This window comes from Hyperolius riggenbachi, chromosome 5 (genome assembly GCF_040937935.1).
Source record: "Hyperolius riggenbachi isolate aHypRig1 chromosome 5, aHypRig1.pri, whole genome shotgun sequence".
NCBI classification, from domain to species: domain Eukaryota; kingdom Metazoa; phylum Chordata; class Amphibia; order Anura; family Hyperoliidae; genus Hyperolius; species Hyperolius riggenbachi.
This window is the reverse complement of record NC_090650.1, coordinates 427,486,225-427,513,113: the sequence shown is the minus strand read 5'-3', so window position 1 is coordinate 427,513,113 and position 26,889 is coordinate 427,486,225. Positions and strand designations below refer to the sequence as shown.

Genomic DNA, 26,889 nt, shown 5'->3' with positions numbered 1-26,889 from the left:
TTGTTATAGAAATATTAAGCAATTAAAAATAAGCTGTTATTCTTTGTGCTGGAGGCAGGGCCACCATCGGAATTTTCTGGACCCCACACTTGGCAAACCTACAGGGCCCCCCTCACGCCAAATAATAATCTGATAGGTAGATTGTGTGGGGGTAGAGCCACGGTATGTGGGGTAGAGTCAAAGCAACTTGCCTGTCGCCCATAACACCCCCCCTCCTGCATTGATGCATGTTCACCAATCACGCAGCAGGGAAGACGGAGATGACCACACAACTTCTGTTATGCCACAGTAAAATTGCCAGCAGATGCTTGACTGGCACTTCCACTGTTTGGGCCCCAGACTCTTCCTGGACCCCATACTACTGTCCCTCTTGTACCCCCCTGATGGCTGCCCTGGCTGGAGGTTCCCTACAAGTCCTCCTTATTCAATTACCCAGGTAGTTAAATTACTATTCCAGGCCATTCCCCGCCAACTCTAACTCTATTAATACAGCAATTACCCACGAGTGTGCGAAATATTCTTACAGAGGTCCTGATATGACTACTTGATATGTGAACAGCTTCCTATAGTTCAGATTAGAGGTGATACCAGGTTGTGTTTTATGTTAGTGTTTTATAAGTCTAGCTTCAGTTATTATATACATTTCAAAGCCTATAGGTTTCATGATTATCCCTGCTGCTAAGTAGTGTTGGGCGAACATCTAGATGTTCGGGTTCGGGCCGAACAGGCCGAACATGGCCGCGATGTTCGGGTGTTCGACCCGAACTCCGAACATAATGGAAGTCAATGGGGACCCGAACTTTTGTGCTTTGTAAAGCCTCCTTACATGCTACATACCCCAAATTTACAGGGTATGTGCACCTTGGGAGTGGGTACAAGAGGAAAAAAAATTAGCAAAAAGAGCTTATAGTTTTTGAGAAAATCGATTTTAAAGTTTCAAAGGGAAAACTGTCTTTTAAATGCGGGAAATGTCTGTTTTCTTTGCACAGGTAACATGCTTTTTGTCGGCATGCAGTCATAAATGTAATACATATAAGAGGTTCCAGGAAAAGGGACCGGTAACGCTAACCCAGCAGCAGCACATGTGATGGAACAGGAGGAGGGTGGTGCAGGAGGAGAAGGCCACGCTTTGAGACACAACAACCCAGGCCTTGCATGAGGACAAGAAGCGTGCGGATAGCAATTTGCATTTTGTCGCCATGCAGTCATAAATGTAATACAGATGAGAGGTTCAATAAACAGGGACCGGAAACGCTAACCCATCACAGATGTTCATTGTTCATGTTACTTGGTTGGGGTCCGGGAGTGTTGCGTAGTCGTTTCCAATCCAGGATTGATTCATTTTAATTTGAGTCAGACGGTCTGCATTTTCTGTGGAGAGGCGGATACGCCGCCGATCTGTGACGATGCCTCCGGCAGCACTGAAACAGCGTTCCGACATAACGCTGGCTGCCGGGCAAGCCAGCACCTCTATTGCGTACATTGCCAGTTTGCGCCAGGTGTCTAGCTTTGATACCCAATAGTTGAAGGGTGCAGATGGATTGTTCAACACAGCTACGCCATCTGACATGTAGTCCTTGACCATCTTCTCCAGGCGATCGGTGTTGGAGGTGGATCTGCACGCTTGCTGTTCTGTGTGCTGCTGCATGGGTGTCAGAATATTTTCCCACTCCAAGGACACTGCCGATACCATCCCCTTTTGGGCACTAGCTGCGGCTTGTGTTGTTTGCTGCCCTCCTGGTCGTCCTGGGTTTGCGGAAGTCAGTCTGTCGGCGTACAACTGGCTAGAGGAGGGGGAGGATGTCAATCTCCTCTCTAAAGTCTCCACAAGGGCCTGCTGGTATTCTTCCATTTTGACCTGTCTGGCTCTTTCTTCAAGCAGTTTTGGAACATTGTGTTTGTACCGTGGATCCAGAAGGGTATAAACCCAGTAATTGGTGTTGTCCAGAATGCGCACAATGCGTGGGTCGCGTTCAATGCAGTCCTAGGCCGAAGAGGTCATAGCCTAGGGTCACAAAACCTGTTTATTTGGGCAATTTTAATGGTGGCGAGTCTGACGTACATAAATCGCAGCAATGGCCGTTAGCAACGTCTGAATCTCACGAAATGTCTCATGCAGGTAGAAGACATATTGTTAGACTTGGGCTCCAAAGATGGGTTCCCTACATCTCTGCAAACCAGAGTTACAGGGCTCCAAATTTGGTAAAATCCCCCATAGGCTTTCATTGGGCCTCCTATTTACAGTTCCAAAATCTCACATCTTTTCAAAGGGCAATTACTCAGCAGTGGCAAATTTTCTAGCATTGTAGGGACCCTTAGGGGGAACATGACTGGTGAGTTTCGGGCCCCTAGGCCAAAGAGGTCATAGCCTAGGGTCACAAAAACCTGTTTATTTGGGCTATTTCAATGGTAGTGATGGTGACGTACATAAATCGCAGCAATGGCCGTTAGCAAAGTCTGAATCTCACGAAATGTCTCATGCAGGTAGAAGACATATTGTTAGACTTGGATTCCAAAGATGGGGTCCCTACATCTCTGCAAACCAGAGTTACAGGGGTCCAAAATTGGTAAAATCCCCCATAGGATTTCATTGCCTCCCTATTTCACTTTCCAAAATCTCACATCTTTTCAAAGGGCAATGGCTCAGCAGTACCAAATTTTCTAGCATTGTAGGGACCCTTAGGGGGAACATGACTGGTGAGTTTCGGGCCCCTAGGCCGAAGAGGTCATAGCCTAGGGTCACAAAAACCTGTTTATTTGGGCTATTTCAATGGTAGTGATGGTGACGTACATAAATCGCAGCAATGGCCGTTAGCAAAGTCTGAATCTCACGAAATGTCTCATGCAGGTAGAAGACATATTGTTAGACTTGGATTCCAAAGATGGGGTCCCTACATCTCTGCAAACCAGAGTTACAGGGGTCCAAAATTGGTAAAATCCCCCATAGGATTTAATTGCCTCCCTATTTCACTTTCCAAAATCTCACATCTTTTCAAAGGGCAATGGCTCAGCAGTACCAAATTTTCTAGCATTGTAGGGACCCTTAGGGGGAACATGACTGGTGAGTTTCGGGCCCCTAGGCCGAAGAGGTCATAGCCTAGGGTCACAAAAACCTGTTTATTTGGGCTATTTCAATGGTAGTGATGGTGGCGTACATAAATCTCAGCAATGGCCGTTAGCAAAGTCTGAATCTCACGAAATGTCTCATGCAGGTAGAAGACATATTGTTAGACTTGGATTCCAAAGATGGGGTCCCTACATCTCTGCAAACCAGAGTTACAGGGGTCCAAAATTGGTAAAATCCCCCATAGGATTTCATTGCCTCCCTATTTCACTTTCCAAAATCTCACATCTTTTCAAAGGGCAATGGCTCAGCAGTACCAAATTTTCTAGCATTGTAGGGACCCTTAGGGGGAACATGACTGGTGAGTTTCGGGCCCCTAGGCCGAAGAGGTCATAGCCTAGGGTCACAAAAACCTGTTTATTTGGGCTATTTCAATGGTAGTGATGGTGGCGTACATAAATCTCAGCAATGGCCGTTAGCAAAGTCTGAATCTCACGAAATGTCTCATGCAGGTAGAAGACATATTGTTAGACTTGGATTCCAAAGATGGGGTCCCTACATCTCTGCAAACCAGAGTTACAGTGGTCCAAAATTGGTAAAATCCCCCATAGGATTTCATTGCCTCCCTATTTCACTTTCCAAAATCTCACATCTTTTCAAAGGGCAATGGCTCAGCAGTACCAAATTTTCTAGCATTGTAGGGACCCTTAGGGGGACCATGACTGGTGAGTTTTGCCACTGCTGAGCCATTGCCCTTTGAAATGGTGTGAGATTTTGGAACGGTAAATAGGAGGCCCAATGAAATCCTATGGGGGATTTTACCAATTTTGGACCCCTGTAACTCTGGTTTGCAGAGATGTAGGGACCCCATCTTTGGAATCCAAGTCTAACAATATGTCTTCTACCTGCATGAGACATTTCGTGAGATTCAGACTTTGCTAACGGCCATTGCTGCAATTTATGTACGTCACCATCACTACCATTGAAATAGCCCAAATAAACAGGTTTTTGTGACCCTAGGCTATGACCTCTTCGGCCTAGGGGCCCGAAACTCACCAGTCATGTTCCCCCTAAGGGTCCCTACAATGCTAGAAAATTTGGTACTGCTGAGCCATTGCCCTTTGAAAAGATGTGAGATTTTGGAAAGTGAAATAGGGAGGCAATGAAATCCTATGGGGGATTTTACCAATTTTGGACCCCTGTAACTCTGGTTTGCAGAGATGTAGGGACCCCATCTTTGGAATCCAAGTCTAACAATATGTCTTCTACCTGCATGAGACATTTTGTGAGATTCAGACTTTGCTAACGGCCATTGCTGAGATTTATGTACGCCACCATCACTACCATTGAAATAGCCCAAATAAACAGGTTTCTGTGACCCTAGGCTATGACCTCTTCGGCCTAGGGGCCCGAAACTCACCAGTCATGTTCCCCCTAAGGGTCCCTACAATGCTAGAAAATTTGGTACTGCTGAGCCATTGCCCTTTGAAAAGATGTGAGATTTTGGAAAGTGAAATAGGGAGGCAATGAAATCCTATGGGGGATTTTACCAATTTTGGACCCCTGTAACTCTGGTTTGCAGAGATGTAGGGACCCCATCTTTGGAATCCAAGTCTAACAATATGTCTTCTACCTGCATGAGACATTTCGTGAGATTCAGACTTTGCTAACGGCCATTGCTGCGATTTATGTACGTCACCATCACTACCATTGAAATAGCCCAAATAAACAGGTTTTTGTGACCCTAGGCTATGACCTCTTTGGCCTAGGGGCCCGAAACTCACCAGTCATGTTCCCCCTAAGGGTCCCTACAATGCTAGAAAATTTGCCACTGCTGAGTAATTGCCCTTTGAAAAGATGTGAGATTTTGGAACTGTAAATAGGAGGCCCAATGAAAGCCTATGGGGGATTTTACCAAATTTGGAGCCCTGTAACTCTGGTTTGCAGAGATGTAGGGAACCCATCTTTGGAGCCCAAGTCTAACAATATGTCTTCTACCAGCATGAGACATTTCGTGAGATTCAGACGTTGCTAACGGCCATTGCTGCGATTTATGTACGTCAGACTCGCCACCATTGAAATTGCCCAAATAAACAGGTTTTGTGACCCTAGGCTATGACCTCTTCGGCCTAGGACTGCATTGAACGCGACCCACGCATTGTGCGCATTCTGGACAACACCAATTACTGGGTTTATACCCTTCTGGATCCACGGTACAAACACAATGTTCCAAAACTGCTTGAAGAAAGAGCCAGACAGGTCAAAATGGAAGAATACCAGCAGGCCCTTGTGGAGACTTTAGAGAGGAGATTGACATCCTCCCCCTCCTCTAGCCAGTTGTACGCCGACAGACTGACTTCCGCAAACCCAGGACGACCAGGAGGGCAGCAAACAACACAAGCCGCAGCTAGTGCCCAAAAGGGAATGGTATCGGCAGTGTCCTTGGAGTGGGAAAATTTTCTGACACCCATGCAGCAGCACACAGAACAGCAAGCGTGCAGATCCACCTCCAACACCGATCGCCTGGAGAAGATGGTCAAGGACTACATGTCAGATGGCGTAGCTGTGTTAAACAATCCATCTGCACCCTTCAACTATTGGGTATCGAAGCTAGACACCTGGCGCAAACTGGCAATGTACGCAATAGAGGTGCTGGCTTGCCCGGCAGCCAGCGTTATGTTGGAACGCTGTTTCAGTGCTGCCGGAGGCATCGTCACAGATCGGCGGCGTACCCGCCTCTCCACAGAAAATGCAGACCGTCTGACTCAAATTAAAATGAATCAATCCTGGATTGGAAACGACTACGCAACACTCCCGGACCCCAACCAAGTAACATGAACAATGAACATCTGTGATGGGTTAGCGTTTCCGGTCCCTGTTTATTGAACCTCTCATCTGTATTACATTTATGACTGCATGGCGACAAAATGCAAATTGCTATCCGCACGCTTCTTGTCCTCATGCAAGGCCTGGGTTGTTGTGTCTCAAAGCGTGGCCTTCTCCTCCTGCGCCACCCTCCTCCTGTTCCATCACGTGTGCTGCTGCTGGGTTAGCGTTACCGGTCCCTTTTCCTGGAACCTCTTATATGTATTACATTTATGACTGCATGCCGACAAAAAGCATGTTACCTGTGCAAAGAAAACAGACATTTCCCGCATTTAAAAGACAGTTTTCCCTTTGAAACTTTAAAATCGATTTTCTCAAAAACTATAAGCTCTTTTTGCGAATTTTTTTTTCCTTTTATACCCACTCCCAAGGTGCACATACCCTGTAAATTTGGGGTATGTAGCATATAAGGAGGCTTTACAAAGCACGAAAGTTCGGGTCCCCATTGACTTCCATTATGTTCGGAGTTCGGCCATGTTCGGCCCGAACCCGAACATCTAGATGTTCGCCCAACACTACACGTGACCCGTTCGGCCAATCACAGCGCTAGCCGAACGTTCGGGTAACGTTCGGCCATGCGCTCTTAGTTCGGCCATATGGCCGAACAGTTTGGCCGAACACCATCAGGTGTTCGGCCGAACCCGAACATCACCCGAACAGGGTGATGTTCTGCAGAACCCGAACAGTGGCGAACACTGTTCGCCCAACACTACTGCTAAGGGGTATATTGTTCCGTTATTGACCGTGCTACGGGTGTGATGGCGAAGCCAAAAGTTACATCAAAACCTATGCAGGTTCAATAACTTGTCCAGTTTATGGATATAGTGAGCAGGGGGGTAACTAGAAGTCCCCGGCCCCCCTGCAACAATTTGATCGGGCCCCCCCCACACACCCTGGGGCCCGCTCATGGCCGTTTTAGGGGGACTGGAGGGGTCGCAGCATGAGGGGAGAGCTTGGTAGCACGTCGGTGGGGAGGGGGGACAGTCCCCCCCCCCCCTCACCTCAGGCTCTCCCCTCTGCGCTCCCCCTCCTGCATCTATGTAAGTGTTAGCAGCGGCGGCAGCAGCAGCTATAATTACCTCCATTCACCCCCGGAGGTCGCCGATCTGCAAGGGCTTCACATTACTTTCACATTACTTCCTTTTCTAACAGGAAGTAATGTGAAGTGCTTGCAGATCGGCAACCTCCGTGGTGAATGGAGGTAATTATAGTTGCCACCGCTGCTGCTGCCACTTACATAGATGCAGGAGGGGAGCGCAGAGGGGAGAGCCCGAGGTGAGGGAGGGGGTTACCAAGCTCTCCCCTCATGCTGTGACCCCTACTGCCACCCCCAAAACGGCCATGAGCGGGGGCAGGGGCTGCTTCCCCTATTGTTATGCCAGTGATAGTGAGATACATGTAATAAGGTAGTAAGTTTATAATGTACCTTTTACAGAATAAGCATCTTTCATGTATTGATGCATATCTTTGTATGTTAAAAATACAAAGATATGCATCAATACATGAAATAAAAATAAGCTGTTATTGCGATTAAAAGGACAACTGTAATGAGAGGAATATGGAGGCTGCCATATTTATTGCCTTTTAAGCAATACCAGTTGCCTGGCTGTCCTGCTGATTCTTTGCCTCTAATACTTTTAGCCATAGACCCTGAACAAGTATGCAGCAGATCAGGTGTTCCTGGTAGTATTGTCAGATCTGACAAGATTAACCACATGCTTGTTTCTGGTGTTATTCACACACTACTGCAGCCAAATACATCAGCAGGGCTGACAGGCAACTGGCATTGTTTAAAAGGAAATTAATATGGCAGACTCCATATCCCTTCACTTTAGTTGTCCTTTAATTCATGTTGCTTCTACCAGCTGAACTTTAAAGTAAGTGTAGTATAAATGTCCATCATATAAAGTGAGTGTGTGAGAATAATAGACGTTATATTCAGAGGCAACGTATGGTGAAAATTGCATGTTTCTCTATTGGTCAAAGAAGCCATCAATCAGTTTAAATGCCCATTTCGGAAGCTTTAATGGTTAAACAGGACTGAATTTCCCCTGACGTAGGGAAAGTGGCAGGCAGCCTACAGGGCCAATCAAAGTGCAGGAATCTCGTCCTTTGAATCTACTGGACTCGCAGGGCTCCGGACGGGTTCAGTGGAGCGCTCGTTAAGTGTAACAAAGCGCCCTTTACACTATCTGAGCCGAGCGTAATTTCACAGCGCACGCTATGCAGCCATATGCATATGCAGGGCATTATAACACTTGTTGCTGTCATTAAAGGACGTCTGAGGTGAAAATGAACTGATGAGGTAAACAATGGTATCTATCCTCCTTCCCTTAAAGGATACCCAAAGTGACATGTGATATGATGAGATAGACATGTGTTTGTACAGTGCCAAGCACACAAATAACTATGTTGTGTTCCTTTTTTTCTTTCTCTGCCAGAAAGAGTTAAATATCAGGTATGTAAGTGACTGACTCAGTCCTGACAGGAAGTGGCTACAGTGTGACCCTCACTGATAAGAAATTCCCCTTTTTATCTCTTTCTTGCTCTCAGAAGGCATTTTATGCTAGGAAAGTGTATTATAGTTGGAATTTCTTATCATTGAGGGTCACACTGTAGTCACTTCCTGTCTGAGTCAGGACTGAGTCAGCCACTTACATACCTGATATTTAACTCTTTCAGGCAGAGAAAGAAAAAAAGGAACACAGCATAGTTATTTGTGTGCTGGGCTCTGTACATACCCATGTCTAGCTCATCATGTCACATGTCACCTCGGGTATCCTTTAAAGAGAACCCAAGGTGTGTTTAAAGAATGTTATCTGCATACAGAGGCTGGATCTGCCTATACAGCCCAGCCTCTGTTGCTATCCCAAACCCCACTAAGGTCCCCCTGCACTCTGCAATCCCTCATAAATCACAGCCATGCTGTGAGGCTGTGTTTACATCTGTAGTGTCAGTCTTAGCTGCTCCCCCGCCTCCTGCATAGCTCCGGTCCCTGCCCCCGTCCCTTCCCTCCAATCAGCAGGGAGGGAAGGGATGCAGGCGGGGACTGGAGTTCTGCAGGAGGCGGGGAGAGCAGCAGACTGACACTATAGAGATAAACACAGCCAGCTCTGACAAGCTGTTTGTCAGCAGCGTGGCTGTGATTTATGAGGGATTGCAGAGTGCAGGGGGACCTTAGGGGGGTTTGGGATAGGAACAGAGGCTGGGCTATATAGGCAGATCCAGCCTCTGTATGCAGATAATATTCTTCAAACCCACCTCGGGTTCTCTTTAAAAATTATTTTTTAAGACATCCCATGGTTTTATTTTAAGTTTAACCACTTCTGTACCACGCTATTTTTTGCTGATCGGTGCTGCGTGGGCTCTCCAGCCCACAGCACAGATCAGCTAGCAGCCAGGCCGATCAGACTTCCCCCCTTTTTTCCCCACTAGGGGGATATCCTGCTGGGGGGGTCTGGTCGCCGCCGGCTGCTTGCGCTTGCGGGGGGCTCTTCAAAGCCCCCCTCCGCAGCGCTTCCTGGCCTCCTTCCCCTTCCCTCCCTCTCCCTCCCCCTGTGAGCGGCGCAGGACGGATTTCCACCCTGCGCCTGATGGGATAGGCTTTAGCCTATCAGATGCCGGCGATCCCCGGCCAATCAGAGGCCGGGGATCGCCGATTTCCTCTACGGCGCTGCTGCGCAGCAGCGCCGTATATATGTAAACACCGGGGAAGATCTTCCCCGTGTGTTTACATTTACCCTGCGAGCCGCCGATCGGCTCGCAGGGTGTTCACGGAGACACCCTCCGTGAACTGACATGGAACGGCCGCTCCATGGAATACACTTCAGGATTCAGGGGCGTACATATACGCACCGAGAATCCTGAAGTGGTTAAATATACTTTTTAAGTTATTACTGTTTCATTGTTTCTGCTCAATGACACATTCATTGAAGTATGCCAGAGCTAGAATCTATAAACTATTGACCCTTTTTATCTTTTTCCAGCTCTCAGAAGCCATTTTCTGCCAGAAAAAAAAATGTTTTATAGCTAGAATTCCTCATCAGTGAGGTTTCTGCTATAGTTCCCCAGTCTTGACCCGAACCGAAACTGTCACTTGCATACATGACTTTTAACCTCTTCAGGCAAAGAAAGAAAAAAAAGGAACACAGCATAGTTATTTGTGAGCTTGGCACTGTACATACCCATGTCTATATCATTATGTCACATGTCAACGTGTATGTCCTTTAAGTTGTGCTGCTGTAGCAGCGCAGCTTTGTGAATCAACCTCATTGTGCCTAATAATTGACAGCACAAAATCAAATAATTAATATATATGTATTTGTTTATATCTCATTAAGAATACATGCAAAATGCATGCTATTAAAATTTGACAGACAAACGCATATAGGGTGAAATTCAGGGATGGTCGTAGTCAGCCAACTTCGCTACGCTGGAAATACGCGTAGTTGTACGCAATTACGCTTCGCCAAACTACTGCTTCGAAAACAAATAATCGCTTCATATGCATTTCGTAGAATACGCGTTAAAATACGCAATTGCGCGTAGTGGGAAGCGTAGTGTATGCGGATACTTATGCCCGTATGCAGAAAATTGTACGCATTAATTTCTTTAGAAATGCATATACTGGGAACCCTTCTATGCGTACATTCCCCTTTCCAATGCGTAAATTTGTATGCATACATTCGCATGCGGAAAATTAGACGCGAGTAACGCATTCGTAGTTCACTACGCAATACACATGTTAACTACGCATAGTAGGCGTAAGCTACGCGTAGCGGTACTTCGCTACGCGTAAATTCGTAAGCGTAGTTTTGAAACTTCGCCTATGAACTACGATGCGTAGATGCGAACTATGATGCGTAAATTCGCACTGGCGTAGTTTCTGCTCATCCCTGGTGAAATTCCTACCTGATACTCAATAGGTTAGGCCTTGAAGCAAAATAAGACTTACCGTATGAATCATATGAGTCCTCCTCACCAATTCCATGTGCATATTCATAATATTCTGACGTACTGTAAAAAAAAACAAAAGAACAAAAATCATGATTAGACAATAGCTTAGAATTATAGCTTAGATTATAATATAATATATCATTTTTAAATGTTCAAGATATATGTTCAGTGTCAATGAAGATAATGTAATTTCACTCCTTCCCAAAACCTGATTCAAGCACAAATCACAGATCATAAAAAATAATACTGAACATGTATTTATTTTCATGTTCATTTTATTTTGGAAGCAAGCAAACGGGGACAATAAACGCTATTATGCAATCTACAAAGCTCACTTTGAAATGATTCATTTCTTCATATATGGGCTGACCATTGAATTTTGGTGATAAAGGATGAGTATAGATCCTTGGAAATGGTCCTTAAAGAGAAACTCCAACCAAGAATTGAACTTTATCCCAATCAGTAGCTGATACCCCCTTTTACATGAGAAATATATTGCTTTTCACAAACAGACCATCAGGGGGCGCTGTATGACTGATATTGTGGTGAAACCCCTCCCACAAGAAGCTCCGGGACCGCGGTACTTTTGGCAGTTTGTTACAATGTAGCAAGGTTCACAGACAGGAATTAGCTGTTAACAGCTGTCTCTAACAGCCAAAACAGCTAGAAGCAGCTACATAACCTGCCCACAGTAAAAATGTCACCATGTAATAAATATCAGAATGTAAATCGGGGAGAGGAAAGATTTTACAATGAACAAACACTGACTAAATCATTTATACATAATTATTGTAAAAATGAAGCACTTTTTTTATTGCATTATTTTCACTGGAGTTCCTCTTTAAAGGACACCCGAGGTGAAAAAAGACTGATGAGATAAATAATTGTATCTATCCTCCTTCTCCTAAAAATTACCTTCTTAGAAATCCTACAGGTTTATTTAATATTTAAAGTGTACCTCCAGACTAAAAATCTACTCAGCAGCACTGGAAAGGCTTGGTGTTTCTTTAACAGTTTCACAGCATCAGAACTTTGTTTTTCTTAACTAAGCCTTATTTTTTGCTGCTCAAAAGCTAAGCTCCGCCCCATCAAAGAAAACTGCCCGGGCATTTTTTCCTTGATGCTGTGTATGAAGGGATTTCCTATGTTGTTATTCACGTTGCCTAGCAATTGGGAGGGGTGATCGGGACACAGTTTCACGCTTCCTGTCACCTCCTTTCAACCAAAAAGATGGCTGCCCTCATGAAATCAAACACTTGCCTGTTCTTTTAAAACAGGGTGGGTAAGAGATTATATTACCTATCTATTTTAATTAACATAACTAATGTAACGTAATGACAGTATGCTTGTTTAGGCTGAAGTTCCTCTTTAAATGCACTTTTTCAGTTTTGACTGTTTCATTGTTTCTGCTCAATGACACATTCATTGAAGTATCCCAGAGCTAAAATCTATGAACTATTGACCCTTTCTATCTCTTTCCTGCACTCAGAAGCCATTTTCTGTTAGGGAAGTGTTTTATGGTTGTAATTCCTTATCAGTGAGGGTTACGCTGTAGTCCGACCCAGTCCTGACCTAGACAGAAACTATCACTTACATACCTGATGTTTAACTCTTTTAGGTAGGGAAACATAGAAAGGAACACAGCATAGCTGGCGCTGTACATACACATGCCTATCTCATCCTGTCACATGTCACTTCAGGTGTCTTTTAATCTTTATTTGTTCTTACTTGCAATATATTAAAAAAATGCAAAATGTCAATCAACAGAACATCTCTCAATAACAAATGATCCCCACCGTTTACAATGAAGACGTGGCAGTTATTTCTCATTAGGAAACACCACAAACATTCCATCGTACCATTATGCACTCTTTAGAAATACTAAACTGTCCTATTATCACAGTGATGATGGGAATAAGTTCTGGCTCATTTCGCCACGTACAGCCTTGCAGCACATAACCTACATCCCCTTCCAGGACTTTAGCCTTGACAGGTTAACTTGACAGCATCTGTCAAGTCTTAGAATGGCCCATTATAAGTGCCTCTGTAGCCGTTTCGCTGCTATTAAGCAGATGGCAATGCTAACTCCAAATGATGTACTGCAATCCTCCAGCGGGCCTCATATTTGTACAGCCATTTTTCAAGCCGTTCGGTATAAATCTTCCAGAGTGCATAAACCGGTAAATAGGCAAACAATTCTGTTGTGTTTCACTGGCCCATACGGTCCACATAACCGGGATGAGGAACATTCAGAAGTAGCCATATGGTCGGCTCAATAGGCAGTGTCTGAATAGGAGATTAATTTTACAATGCCTGGGAAAAAAAAATCATCCTAATGTTTTCAAGAGGACATTGTTTGTCTGTTTTTGTTGTTGATGTTGTTGTTGTTATTTTTTGTTTTGTTTTTTCAGTTTGAAAGGTTTAAAGGGAAATTTTCATTTTGTTATAAAAATGACTATAGCCATGAATGGGATCTGTGTAAATCTTTTTATAATTTTAATCCCCTCTCCAGATGGTTTTTCTTCATACTACCGATCTCTCTCTCCCTCTTTATTTACTATAATTTTAGTTAAATCCCCCCCCCCCCATGCTCACCTCTGAGTTTTTTCAGCTTCAGGATTCTCTATGTGGCACCCCCGTCGTCCAAAACTTCCTTATACTCACCTCTGAGGGTTTCAATCTTTGGGGTCATGTATGTGGCCGCCCCATCTTTGACCACCTTGCTCTCTGAGGATGTTCTTGTTAAGTCATGTGATCTCACCATTCAGCCAATAGTGCATGAAGCCAAAGCCCCTCTGAGTGCTCCGTCTCTGTCCAAAAGCTGCCCCAACACACCTTCCCACAAGCAAAACAGTGCATAGCAAGAACTTCTGCAAGGATTCCACATTGTTGAACTCTAAGCCAAAACTATGCTCCCCGAATCTCATTATACAAGCGCAGAGGCCTGTGTCTGTAAGAGCCACACCTCCCCTCCAATCAGCAGCAATGGGAAGGGTGAGTGAAGTGAGTTCTACATCTCCATCCAGTGTAGCTAAGGAGCTGTAGGTCCTAGGGCTAGTTTTACATTGGTTGCCCACAAACCCTCTATATGTAACAATTGATATTGCATACCAAAACCTGCCAAGGACAGCTGCAATGTCAGGGAGGTAAAAGCAGGAGGAAGGGGCAGTTTGATAATGATTACCACTATTCAAGGCACATATAGAGGTGTTCATTACCAGCATAGAACCAATGAAGAGCTAATCCAGCAGTTGAAAGAGGACCCTGAGTGTGACCTGTGATCTTGGAACCTTTGAACCCTCTATTGCTACACCCCTGATTTCCCGGGGTCACCATCCTAGTGGCCCACTACGATAATGCAATGGGCTTCCTCCAGAACATGGTGGGAGGCTGGTCAGAAGCCTCAATGTGAAATTATTGCTGGAACGTTTGGGGGTCCTGATATACATAGTAGGGCGGAGAGCACATTGAAGTTATATAGGGGCGGGGAGGAAATATAAACAATGTAACATTGTAGCTGACTATAAGGTTATTTAAAACACAATCTTTCCATTATTTTCCATTTCAATCTGTAGCTACCTAAACATTGCCTTCAGCTTTGTTGTCTGGACAGCCTAAGATAAAAGTAAATCTGAGAAATGGTTGTCTAGCTGTCTGACTGTTTACATAATTTCCTTAGGGCTGGGCCTTAGGGATAGTCAATGAGATTAGTTAATTTAAATTTAGTATTAATTTATATTTTAATTAATTATTTGCATTCGGACCAATGTAATCTACTGACACTCTTAAAGATGACCAAGATTGTAAAATGAAAAAACATCTCATGTAAAGGCAAGCTATTTTACAGCTCTGCTATAATCAGCTGGTGAAAAGGGCAGAAACGTATCCGCTCCCTTGTAAAACATGCCAATTGGTAAGTTCCACTGGGAGGGTGGAGTTACATACCAATATACAGGAATACAGCAGAGTCCCCATTATTCTGAACTCAGGAAACCGGACGTCTCAACTAACCAGCATGCCTGAGGGAATAACAAGGACTGTTTTTTTTTGGGGGGGGGGGGGGGGGGGGTTGGGGAGATTTTCCAGCCACAAAATACTCACCGAGCCTTCAGGAATGTCCTGCAGCTCCTAGCGGCTTTCTGGCATCCGCCTGCAGATCCCAGTGTGTCACGTGACACGACACAGGTCATGTGATTTGCCAGGAGCCCAACACGGAGGATGCTGGGAAGCCTCCAGGAGCCAAATAGGAGCTACAAGAACAGGGATGAGCAGAAACTACGCCAGTGCGAATTTACGCATCGTAGTTCGTAGGTGAAGTTTCAAAACTAAGCTTATGAATTTACGCATAGCGAAGTACCGCTACGCGTAGCTTACGCCCACTATGCATAGTTAGCAAGTGTATTGCGTAGTGATCCACGAATGCGTTGCTCGCGTCTAATTTTCTGCGTGCGATTGTATGCTTACAAATGTACGCATTGGAAAGGGGAATGTACGCGTAGAAGAGTTCTTGGTTTAAGCAATGAAAAAGGAATTAATGCGTAACATTTTCTGCATACCGGCGTAAGCATCCAGCGTAGCAAAGTTGGCTGACTACGACCATCCCTATACAAGACATCATTGGAGGCTCAGTGAGTATTTTCTAATGCATGAGGGGGGGAGGGTGTGCTTTTCCGCCTGGTTGCTCAAGCAACCCGGCAACCACATGTGTCTGGCATCAGGGGATCCCCGTCTGTGTCAGATACTGGGGACTCTGCTGTATATAGATAGAGGAAGTGTTTCTGATGGTGAAACCAACCTAAAAATGGGTGTCCTGAATATTGTATGACAACTATACTGTATGTCACTGCTGTGCCTTTTTTAATGCATACCTTATACTACACTTTTACCAAAACAATAGGGAAAACATTTCAAAATAACATTTGGGAACATTTAATTGGCTGGAGGAATCTGCAAAGGCATCTGGGAACAATCGGCTGCATGAAATCCAGGAAGTGACAGGAAATGTAAAAGCGGACGTTTTCCCCGCACAATCACTGCATGGCGGAATGAAAGGGACCTTCCGAGGAACATTCCATAATTGGCAGGAAAGTATATTTCTGCCATTGAATCAATTGTGTGGAAACAGACCATCGTCCCTTGAAGTGACAAGCCAGCATTTTAAAAATGTATTAAAAATATGTTTAAAATAAATAATGTAAATGTGCTGCATTATTTATCATGGTGCCATTTTATGTCATTTACAGCTTTCTTAAAGCAAACCTTTGTCAAAACTGAGTTTTTAAAGTTAAATGGGTGTACAGAGATTTATTGGGCCTGGTGCGCTAACTAGTGGTAAGACCATTAGGAGGCAGTGCATAGCAATTTTACCATTACTAACACCGTAGGATGCACTGTCCATTCAAGAGGGATTGTCAGCCATAAAATCAAATTCCATTTACCCCATTGCTCTGTGTTAATTACGTAGTCTACTTCCTGACCCTGCATTGCAAGCATTCCAATATAATCAGAAATGTTTCTGCTGTAATAAATCTCATCTGTCAGCATGGCTCTATTTGGTACATTGCCAACGAAAAGGAAGCTTGTCATCACCCCTCTCACATCTCTTCTCCTCACTGATTGGCTGAGGGCAGTTTAGAGACAAGGCTGGAATCTGATCTTGCTGTGCTCACATGTTTACAAACCATGCTAGCTAGAGCAGGTTCTAGGGGAAAAAAAAGAGTAATGGAGGAAATGACATCAGTATCGACTTCAGTCAGAGGGAACCAAAATGGCAAATGCCAGGAACAGAATTATCTTTATTTAATATATACAATTCACTGAATTCACAACGTGGACAGTGCAATATATCTGTTATGTAAGTAGAACAAGTATTTATCTACTTATATATGTGTTTTTTTTCCTAACATAGTATGGCTGACCCTGCTGCTGTAACAAATTAGCGCCAAGTGCGTTATCGTGATAATGCACGTGTTGATATGGTAACATGTGTTAAGCCATGCGTTACCAAAGCAATGTGTTCATTAAACTGGTAACGTGAGTGGCGGTAAGGAGTTAGTGGGCAATGCTCCCCCTAAATTAGTACCTGTAAAATTTCCCTGCGCTGGCTGTATGCACACGGCAACCTTAAAGAGGAACTCCAGTGAAAATAATGCAATAAAAAAGTACTTCATTTTTACAATAATTATGTAAAAATGATTTAGTCAGTGATTGCTCATTGTAAAATCTTTAGTCTCCCTGATTTACATTCTGACATTTATTACATGGTGACATTGTTACTGTGGGCAGGTTATGTAGCTGCTGCTAGCTGTTTTGGCTGTTGGAGACAGCTGTAAACAGCTAATTCCTGTCTGTGAACCTTGTTACATTGTAACAAACTGCCAAAAGTACCGCGTCCCAGAGCTTCTTGTGGGAGGGGTTTCAGCACAAAATCAGTCATACAGCGCCCCCTGATGGTCTGTTTGTGAAAAGCAATATATTTCTCATGTAAAGGGGGGTATCAGCTACTAATTGGGATAAAGTTCAATTCTTGGTTGGAGTTTCTCCTTAACGCTACTTGGTGCATCAGGCCAATTGAGTGATAAAAATATAAAACATTTTTTGCATAAACGAGTGTATATGGGCAAACGTATGGACATTGATGCAAAAACTCGCCGAATGTATTCAAGCGAGTGAGCGTCAGAGCATTTTCACACAGATGGGAATATGTGCAAAAACTTATATCCCTGAATGCAAAAAACACATTTTTATCAAGTGCATTGAAATCGGTGAACATGAAGAACAAGAAAAAAAACAAAACATTTTAGCACAAATCAGTACATGTGCAAAAATGTATGGTCATGCATGCGAAAATACTTTTTTTTTCTTTCCCCAAATGCATTGAAGTAAATGGACGTGAGAAAATACATTTTCAAGATAGTTCTCATTTTAACAAAAATGATTAAACTGCAAAAATTCCCATGATATTATTGCAAACAATTTTGAGTCAGGCGAGAATGCAAATTTCACCAATAAACAATATATAGGGGATACCTGGGCTGCCCGGCAGGCAGAGGCAGCTGCACAGATCTACCTGCATTGATCTCTTTGCACTGGTAGCAGTAGATCCCTCTCTGATCAGACATGATCAGAGAGAGATTTATCTGATGGTTAAGGCGTAATTCAGGTGCAAAATTACACTGTTTTTATAGTAATTTAGGCTCCGTCTTTCAACGGCACCCAAATTACTGACTGAGCACTGTTTAAGCTGTAGTTATGTAATCACATTACGGCCTATGGTGGTGCCTGGTGTGCCCAAATTTCCTGCTCCATTTTTGCATGTCTCAAATCATATGTACATCTACCCTCCTCCTAATCACCCCATGCATCTCGCACTCTCATGCACATCTGCAGGACTTCACTAGAGCTGCCCCACCCTTTGCCACTCTCTCCCACTGCCCATCAGACTTCCCCCCTCCTTCAACACCTTCAAACAAGTGTTCAAATCCTACCTCTTCAAGGAGGCCTATTTCACCTCGATGCTGCCCCTAACCCTAACTCTCTCTGCCAAAAACCTCTTGATGCGGCCCCCCCTCCTTTTCTGTAACCACCCCCTCCCCCTAGCTTCTAAGCCTTTGGCAGGGCCCTCTCCCCTTGTGTATCATACCTAATTGTGCACTCTGCCCCGAATATGTGAACTTGTATTATTAGGACTACCACTCCAGTGTATGATTTGGCATTGCTTTACTACCTGTATTGTGTATCTTATTGCCTATTACCTGTATTGTGTTGTGTATCTTATTCCTTATTAACTGTCTTTTGTTGTTATATTTTATTTATTTATTTTAATTTTTTTAATTATAAAGAGCTTTATTATATAATAAGGCAAATATAACAACAAGCTAGAAAAGCTAGTATATACAGAAGGAAGATAATAACAAATGTGGATAAACATCCTACACATATATATATATATTGAAGAGCAAAATTCCGATGTCCATCCCGTTCAACCTAGGAAATGGGGCACAAAAGTGCCTCCTACTGAGATCCTAGGGATCAGTCCAATCTAATAAGTTCCATAGTACGTTGCTCTTCTTGACTGAAAAAAAAAAACCCTAACCTAGAACTAGCCCCAAAATAAAATCAAAAAGAAAAATAACATCCTGTCTAAACACAAGAGTCCCGAATGTCATAGAGGTATACAAAACAAATTGAAACCCATCACACAATTGTCCAAGGGGAACTAAAATTGCTTATAGGATTTCCATGCATCCCAAATAAGATCAAATCTTGCTATATTCTCAACACTATAATAATAGACTCGATCAATTAACATCATCGAGTCAAGATGCTGAGTAACCAAAGCTAACTCCAAATCAGTGGATTTCCACTGGAGGGCTATTGACCAATGGGCAGCCAATATTGTTGTTGTACTTTATTGCTTATTACATGTATTGTGTTGTGTCTCTTACTGCTTATTACCTGTATTGTGTTGTGTATCATATTGCCTATCAATTGTATTGTTGTATCGTATTGCTTATTACCTGTATTGTGCTGTGTATCATATTGCCTATTACCTGTATTGTGTTGTGTATCATATTGCCTATTACCTGTATTGTGTTGTGTATAATTTTGCTTATCAATTGTATTGTTGTATCGTATTGCTTATTACCTGTATTGTGTTGTGTATAATTTTGCTTATCAATTGTATTGTTGTATCGTATTGCTTATTACCTGTATTGTGTTGTGTATCATATTGCCTATTACCTGTATTGCGTTGTGTATCATTTTGCTTATCAATTGTATTGTTGTATCGTATTGCTTATTACCTGTATTGTGCTGTGTATCTTATTGCTTTTTACCTTTATTGTTGTATTGTATTGCTTCTTACCTGTATTGTGTTGTTGGTCACCCCTGTTATCATTGCCTGTAATCATTATTGTACAGCGCTGTGTAATATGTTTGCACTATAAATCCACTATATAATAATAGTAATCTATGGCCAGTTTTAGGCTATTAGAATGTGGTTGACTGACGAGGCGAAGGCATCATCCTGCTTAGGATTTCATTTCCTCAGCAGAAGAAGCCTTTCACATTATAGGTAAAGCACTCATCAGTGCGATCCTGTTCTCTTACAGTCAACAACTCTGCGTTCCAAAGACCGTTACACTTTAATTGCTAATGTGAGTCTCCAGAGCGCAGGGCCTAGGAGGGAAAGTGTTCAGGAAGCAGGATGGCTTGTGCTCTCATTATATTAATGACTGCGAAATCTAGCACTAAAAACAGTTATCACGTTCCCACCGCCACTGTGAATATTCAGCGTCATTAGCAGGAAGGTCGGGCCATTGACGCAGCTCACCTCTGTACTTGTGAAGTGTAGTTGTTATCATAGGAGTCGTAACTTTGTTCATCATATGCTGTTCCGTAGCCGTCATCATATTCCTGAAATGAAAAAAAAAAAAAAAAAAGATATATATAGATTTTAATAATTGACTTAGAGTGGCACTGAAGTGAATAAAACAAACAAAAACTTATGATATAATGAATTATATGTGTAGTACGGATCATTAATAGAACATTGGTAGCAGATTGGATATCTGGATAGAAAAACTGGAAGTGGCCTTTAAATTGCTTTAAAAACATTTTTTCTAGGGTAAATGAGGCATGCAGTATCATTGTTTTTAAAGGGGGACACTAATTGATGATGTGGGGACTTAAAATCCCCCCCCAAAAAAAAAAAATGGCTGTCAATTAACATCAGGCCTAGGCTAGGTTCCAGACAGCGGTCGTGCAGCCCACATTGTGTCCAAAGTCCAACCGCACAACTGGGACATGGCAGTTTTGAGCCCAGACACCTCCAAAGAATTATGGAAGAAATTGTGTTTTGGGTTAAATATAGGTGGTATCAGCTAGTGTTGGGCGAACAGTGTTCGCCACTGTTCGGGGTTCTGCAGAACATCACCCTGTTCGGGTGATGTTCGAGTTCGGCCGAACACCTGGTGGTGTTCGGCCGAACTGTTCGCGTTCGTCCGAACGGCTCAATTCCTGGCCGAACCTGGCCGAACAGGGCCCCTGTTCGGCCGAATACGGCCCCCCTATGGGGTCGCAGGCATAAGGGGGGAGCATGCCCCGATCGCGGGGGGGGGGGGTCGGAAATTCCCCCCACCCCCTCCGCTAGCACTCCCCCCTCTGCCCGCTTCCCCATACAAAAGTTTAAGCAAAGTACCTGTAATAGTGGATGGCCTGGCAGTGGCACTGTGGAGTGAGGAGGAGGAGTCCGGAGAGTGACGCGTTGAGGGAGGCCGGGCAGCGAGCGTGAGGTCAGAGAAAGGGCGGAAGTACCACAAGGGTACTACCGCTGAACCGCCCGCTGCCCGGCCTCCCTCAACGCGTCACTCTCCGGACTCCTCCTCCTCACTCCACAGTGCCACTGCCAGGCCATCCACTATTACAGGTACTTTGCTTAAACTTTTGTATGGGGAAGCGGGCAGAGGGGGGAGCGCTAGCGGAGGGGGTGGGGGGAATTTCCGACCCCCCCCCCCCCCCCGCGATCGGGGCATGCTCCCCCCTTATGCCTGCGACCCCATAGGGCCCCCAAAAGCAGGATGTTCGGGAAGTTCGGGGTTCGGCCCGAACATGCCGAACATCTCGGCCATGTTCGGCGAACTTTCCCGAACCCGAACATCCAGGTGTTCGCCCATCACTAGTATCAGCACAGCAGCAGTGGCCTGTGGCACCCTGGTGGTGGGAGCAGCAAAGGCAGCAGGAGCAGGGCAATGCAGCAGCAGCAGGTGTAATGTCTGCAGGAGCATGCCGGACCTGGCACTTGGCAGTGGCACATGGCACTTGGCACTTGGCACTTTGCACATGGCATGTGGCACTTTGCTCTTGGCACGTGGCACTTTGCACTTGGCACGTGGCACTTGGCACGTGGCACTTTGTACATGGCACGTGGCACTTTGCGCGTGGCACTTTGCATGTGGCAAGTGCCACCTGCCGCGTGCAAAGTGCCACGTGTAAAGTGCAAAATGCCACATGCAAATTGCAACGTGCCAAGTGCCTAGTGACAGTCAGACAGCAGAGGAGAATACACTAACTGTCACACTGGCACTGCTTAGCAGCACAGCAGTTCTGTAGTAAGCTAACACAGTAGTACTACTACTCTAACAACTACTAGCACTGACTGCGGTACTACAGTACAAACTACACAATAACACAGTAATCCTATTCCCTAATCCCTAACGTATACTGTAGCTAGCTAAAGCTAATAGCTGGCCAGCAGGCAGCAGCTGGCCTGGTGGTCTGTGCATAGGCTCAGCACACAAATAGACACATAGCAGCTGCCTGCAGCAGCCCTGCAGCACACACTCTGACTGCCACACAATGAAATCAAGCTAATTAACAATACCACAGTTGTGCAGTGATAGTGAAGGGGTTAATCACTGAACAGCTTTAGGTTTATCACTGTATACAGCACTTGCTAGGCCAGCAGCCCTAGAGCACACACTCTGACTGTCACACAATGAAATCAAGCTAATTAACGATTTAACAATAGTGTAGTGATAGTGAAGGGGTTAATCACTGAACCACTTTAGGTTTATCACTGTGTACAGCCCCCTTGCTAGGCCAGCAGCACTGGAGCATGTCTCTCAGTGAGCATTCACAAGCTAGGACGATATTTCTCATCAAGGCAGCCCTCTGAAACGATTGGGTGCTGCAACTCAGACGTCTGATTATTTGTGCTCTGCGGAGCCACAAATAATACAGATGCTATACCTGATTATGTGGTGATCTGCAGTATCACCAATAATACAAGTATAGCTAGCAGAGTGTAATGTGTGGTGTTTGGTGCAACAGTATAGACTTCTCCAGTGGAGCTGGAGAGTCCAACAACAGAAATATAAACAATAGACCTTTACCAGAGGAGCTGGTAAAGTATAAGCAAAAGAGAGAGTAAAAGCAGTTTGGCTAAACCTTACCAGAGGAGCTGGTGAGGTACTAACAGCACAAGTGACTGAGTAGTTTAGCTAGCCCTTACCAGAGGAGCTGGCAAGGTACTATCAGTCTCTGGATCTATAAACTAACTCTGAACCTCACCAGAGTAATTGGTGGGTACTAACTAGCATCAGCGCTAGCCCTCACCAGAGGATCTGGTGGGTCCTAGCTACAACAGAATGAGATAGTTTGGCAACACCTTACCAATGGAGCTGGCAAGGTACTATCAGTGATAAGACAGTATTAATTAACAAGACTTTACCAGAGGAGCTGGTAAAGTGCTATCAGACACGGTAACTGTATAGTTTAACAAAACCTTACCAGAGGAGCTGGCAAGGGACTATCAGAAACAAGTGTCACCTCACCAGAGGAGCTGGTGGGCATATATAAACACCTCACCAGTGGCAAGGTCCCACTGGTGAGAGGAGTGGTCAGACAGGCAAGGTTCGGCAACAGAGAGGTAATATCAGTACAGAGCGATAGGCAAGAGAATGGTAGGTAATCAGGCAGAAGTTCAGCAACAAGGATCAGATAGGCGGAAGTACAGAATCAGTAAGCAAATGCGAGGTCAGAGTATAGCCAGAATCATACACAAGTAAGCAATAACAATATCACAATTCCTAGTCTGGTGTGAAGTCCTTGGTTTCAACACCTGGGAACTAGTCTAAGGTCTGAGCGCTAACACAAAGTATTCACGACAGCAGACAGTTTGCGAATGGTGAACAAAGGCTTTATGAAGCAGAGGAAGACTCTCAGCCGCGCCCATCTCGGAAAAGCCAATCCGAGCGGCGAGAGTCACCGACCAGCAGGTAAGCTGACGCGCCTTCTCCCAGCATAAAGGTCCTGTCTCCGCGCGGGCCCGTGCGAGAAAGCGACCCTATGAGCAGATGACAATACCGTTCCCAGCGTGCTAGACGCTGACGGAACGGATGAGGTCTGAGAAGAGGAAGCAAAGGCGGTTGCGGATACACCCTGCGTGTCCCCAGCCGCCATTCCTACAGATGTTACACCCTCCTTATTACACAGGGGGGCTGGCCAGGATTCCTTTCTGTGATCGGGTGCCAGGGCTTAGGCTGGGAGCCCTCTGATTGGCTCAATGAGAACAGGTGAGGCTGGCCAGTGTTCCCCTCTGTGATTGGTTGCTAGGGCTTCTGCTGGGAGCCCTCTGATTGTCTCAATGACATCCTGGACACCATACAGTATCTCAATAGTAGGATTTCTGTGGATATCCGCATTGCCAGCCAACTATCCGCAGATAGCTATCCTGATTTCTGTGGAAATCCAGTATCTGTATCCGAATCGGATAGCTAAAAATTGTTGGATATCCAGGTTACCCGGATATCCGGAATCTGGATGAGCAGCACTGCTCATCAGGACTCTGCATAGTGAAGGATGGAGGGAGGTGGGAGGGGAGTGAACCACCTTTCCATCATCATGCGCCTGTAGGCACGTGCCTACAGTGCCTTATGGTAAATCCAGCCTTGCTAGTAATCTCTTCTGTTTAGTGCGATGAACTGAATCAATCAATTTGGGACAAAAACGAGTGAATGTGAATTGTTTGCAGAATCAATTTCTGGCACATTTGATCAAATGAATCAATCAAATGACCAAATGGGCTGAATATTGATGGAAAATATTGACCAGTGTATGGCCACTGTAATTATGTGTGGAAGAACTTATGAATGCCACACAGTTAAGGAGTCCCCCGGCCTTTACTGTGTGGCATTCATGACTCCCTCCACCAACAAAGATGGTCACAGAGGTCGCCCTTGTTTTGTAACCCTTGGCAGGTTCCTCCACTGACATTGGGGTCACCACTGGGACACAGTGGACATGATAGCTTTCCAGGGGTGACATCATTTTAGTTATGCAACTGCAGATCAGAATCTCTCAAACTGACAGGAAGCTTACAGAGGAAGTGTAGTGAAAATAACAATGAATAAAAAGTGCTTTTTTTTTTTTTTTTTTTTTTTTACAATATTTATTTAAAAATCATTTAGTCAATGTTTTCCTCTCTCTGATTTACATTCTGAAATGTATCACAGGTGGTGACATCATCTTTAGTTCTGCCAGGTGATCTGTACAGAATGTTTATTTCTAAAGGTTCTATAAGCAAACACCTGATCTGCATATGCTTTTTCCGGATCAATGGCTAAAAGTTTTAGAGGCAGAGGATCAGCAGGATAGCCAGGCAACTGGTATTGTTTAAAGGGAAATAATTATGGCAGCCTCCATTTCCCACTCACTTCAGTTGTCCTTTAGCGGCAAAGTCTGTTCATAGTATTTAAACTCTGGGGGCCCTCATACTACATGCATGTAGTAAAATTAGCCAGTATTTGCACAATTAAAATTGGAGGGTCACTTAATGAGAAATCCTGGATGATTGTAAAACACAACAAAAAAAAAGGTATCAGAGGCTAAGATGGATAGACAGCATATGTAAAACTATGAACATGCCTATGCAACAGCTGAAAGACGCAGTGAATGACAGTTACATCTGGCGTGCAGACGTACATATGGTCATGAAGAGTCGAAGTCGGCTAAACAAATAAAGAGAAGGAGGATGTACTCTAACAAGAGCTAGTGCAAGATGGCTAATAGAGTTTCTAGAAATCTGTTCCCCTAACTATGTACTGTTGTCATGGTTGCAATGAAATGTAATTTGTGATATACCGCAGAGTCCCTGGTATCTGGTACCAGCAGGGTTCTAGACTTTTTGCTGCCCATGGCAAACTTGTGAGGATGTGCCCACCCCCCATCCCCAAATTGGAATGATCGCACAGCACCCGACAACTTGCACCACACGTTATAGCTGCGGTGAGCTCCCCCCCAAAAAAACCACTCAGCATAGGTAGGTAGTCAGTTATAGGTGCCCCTAGTTTTGGTAGCTAGGTACAGTTGACCCCGGTATGGGTTAGCCAGGTACAGTTGCCCTTATTATAGGTTGGCCAGGCACTCTCTTCACTTCCTGTTTCTGCCTGGTGCTGCCCCCAGACTTCTGCCACCTGAGGAAGTTGCCTCACTTGGATTATGGGTGGACCAGGCCTGCTTGCCACAGCGACATCTTTCAGCCTTCCTCTTGCTTCTAGTGGACTTCTAGCGGCTTCCCGGCTTCCCCCATGCATGGAAGCCGGCATGTCACCTGACCCACATCAGGTCACGTGAAATGCCGAGAGACGTGCACAGTTGCCGTAAGCTGCTAGGAGCCCACTAGGACAAGAGGAAGGCTGGTCGCTTGGTAAACATAATAAAGGATGAAAACATTCCGCAAACACCCCAAAAAGAAAGTCCCCGTTACCCAACAGGCATAGAGGTTAGTTGACACTTCCGGTTGGTTGAGTTCCGGATAACGGGACTTTGCTGTTCTTCAAGTTCTTAGATGGCTCTAAAGTGAAATGGGAATATAATTTGTACTGACCCTAAATTACACAAAGACATGTGCAGCACTAATCTATATTTCTAGCAATTGAATAAAGAAAAGGAATTTCTTTTTAATATATACGGCTCACTAAAACGCCAAAACACCAGAGGGCACGCATGGGAAATATGCTAAACTGCAGAATATGAACGTTAGAACTGAACGCCGTGAGACAACCATTCCCCAGTGGAATAATGAATTATTGACAGCTATTTGGAGAGTTAGCTACCCATGACAAGTAAACAAGCTCGTAACCTGATAATCTTCATCTATTTTAATCTGTAACTAGTCATTTCGCTATGCCCAAGGCAAGACACGGGTCTGAAATGTGAAATTGTGAAACTACTAAACCTTTCTGCAACAGAGGTGAGGACAACACAAGCGGGGAAGGAGGGGGAGAGGGTGGAGGAGAGACTGGAGGAAAACAATAGGCTAAAACTCACATCTATTCATACTTTTAAAGCAGAAATCCATGCTACAATATGTAAAACTGTGCCTTAAAGTGGACCTGTAATGATATATAGTGAAAAAGGTTAATTATTCAGGATACCCACTTTTACGATAATTTACCTGATGTGAGCATCAGAAACACTTC

At 44.5% G+C, this 26,889-nt stretch overlaps 1 protein-coding gene across 6 annotated transcripts in view; it reads right to left on the bottom strand.

Annotated features, from left to right (window-relative positions):
- The window catches only part of LOC137517893 (KH domain-containing, RNA-binding, signal transduction-associated protein 3-like), a 221,813-nt gene that overhangs the window by 33,778 nt on the left and 161,146 nt on the right, over positions 1-26,889 (bottom strand). For all 6 annotated transcript variants that reach the window (XR_011020710.1, XM_068234966.1, XM_068234968.1 and 3 more), the window contains 2 exons: positions 20,241-20,323; positions 10,905-10,966 (listed from right to left, as the gene is read on the bottom strand). Coding sequence is in view for 5 of the 6 variants with exons in the window: in XM_068234966.1 (XP_068091067.1) it covers positions 10,905-10,966; positions 20,241-20,323 (145 nt within the window). In the remaining variant the exon portion in view is untranslated. The remainder of the gene's footprint in view (positions 1-10,904; positions 10,967-20,240; positions 20,324-26,889) is intronic.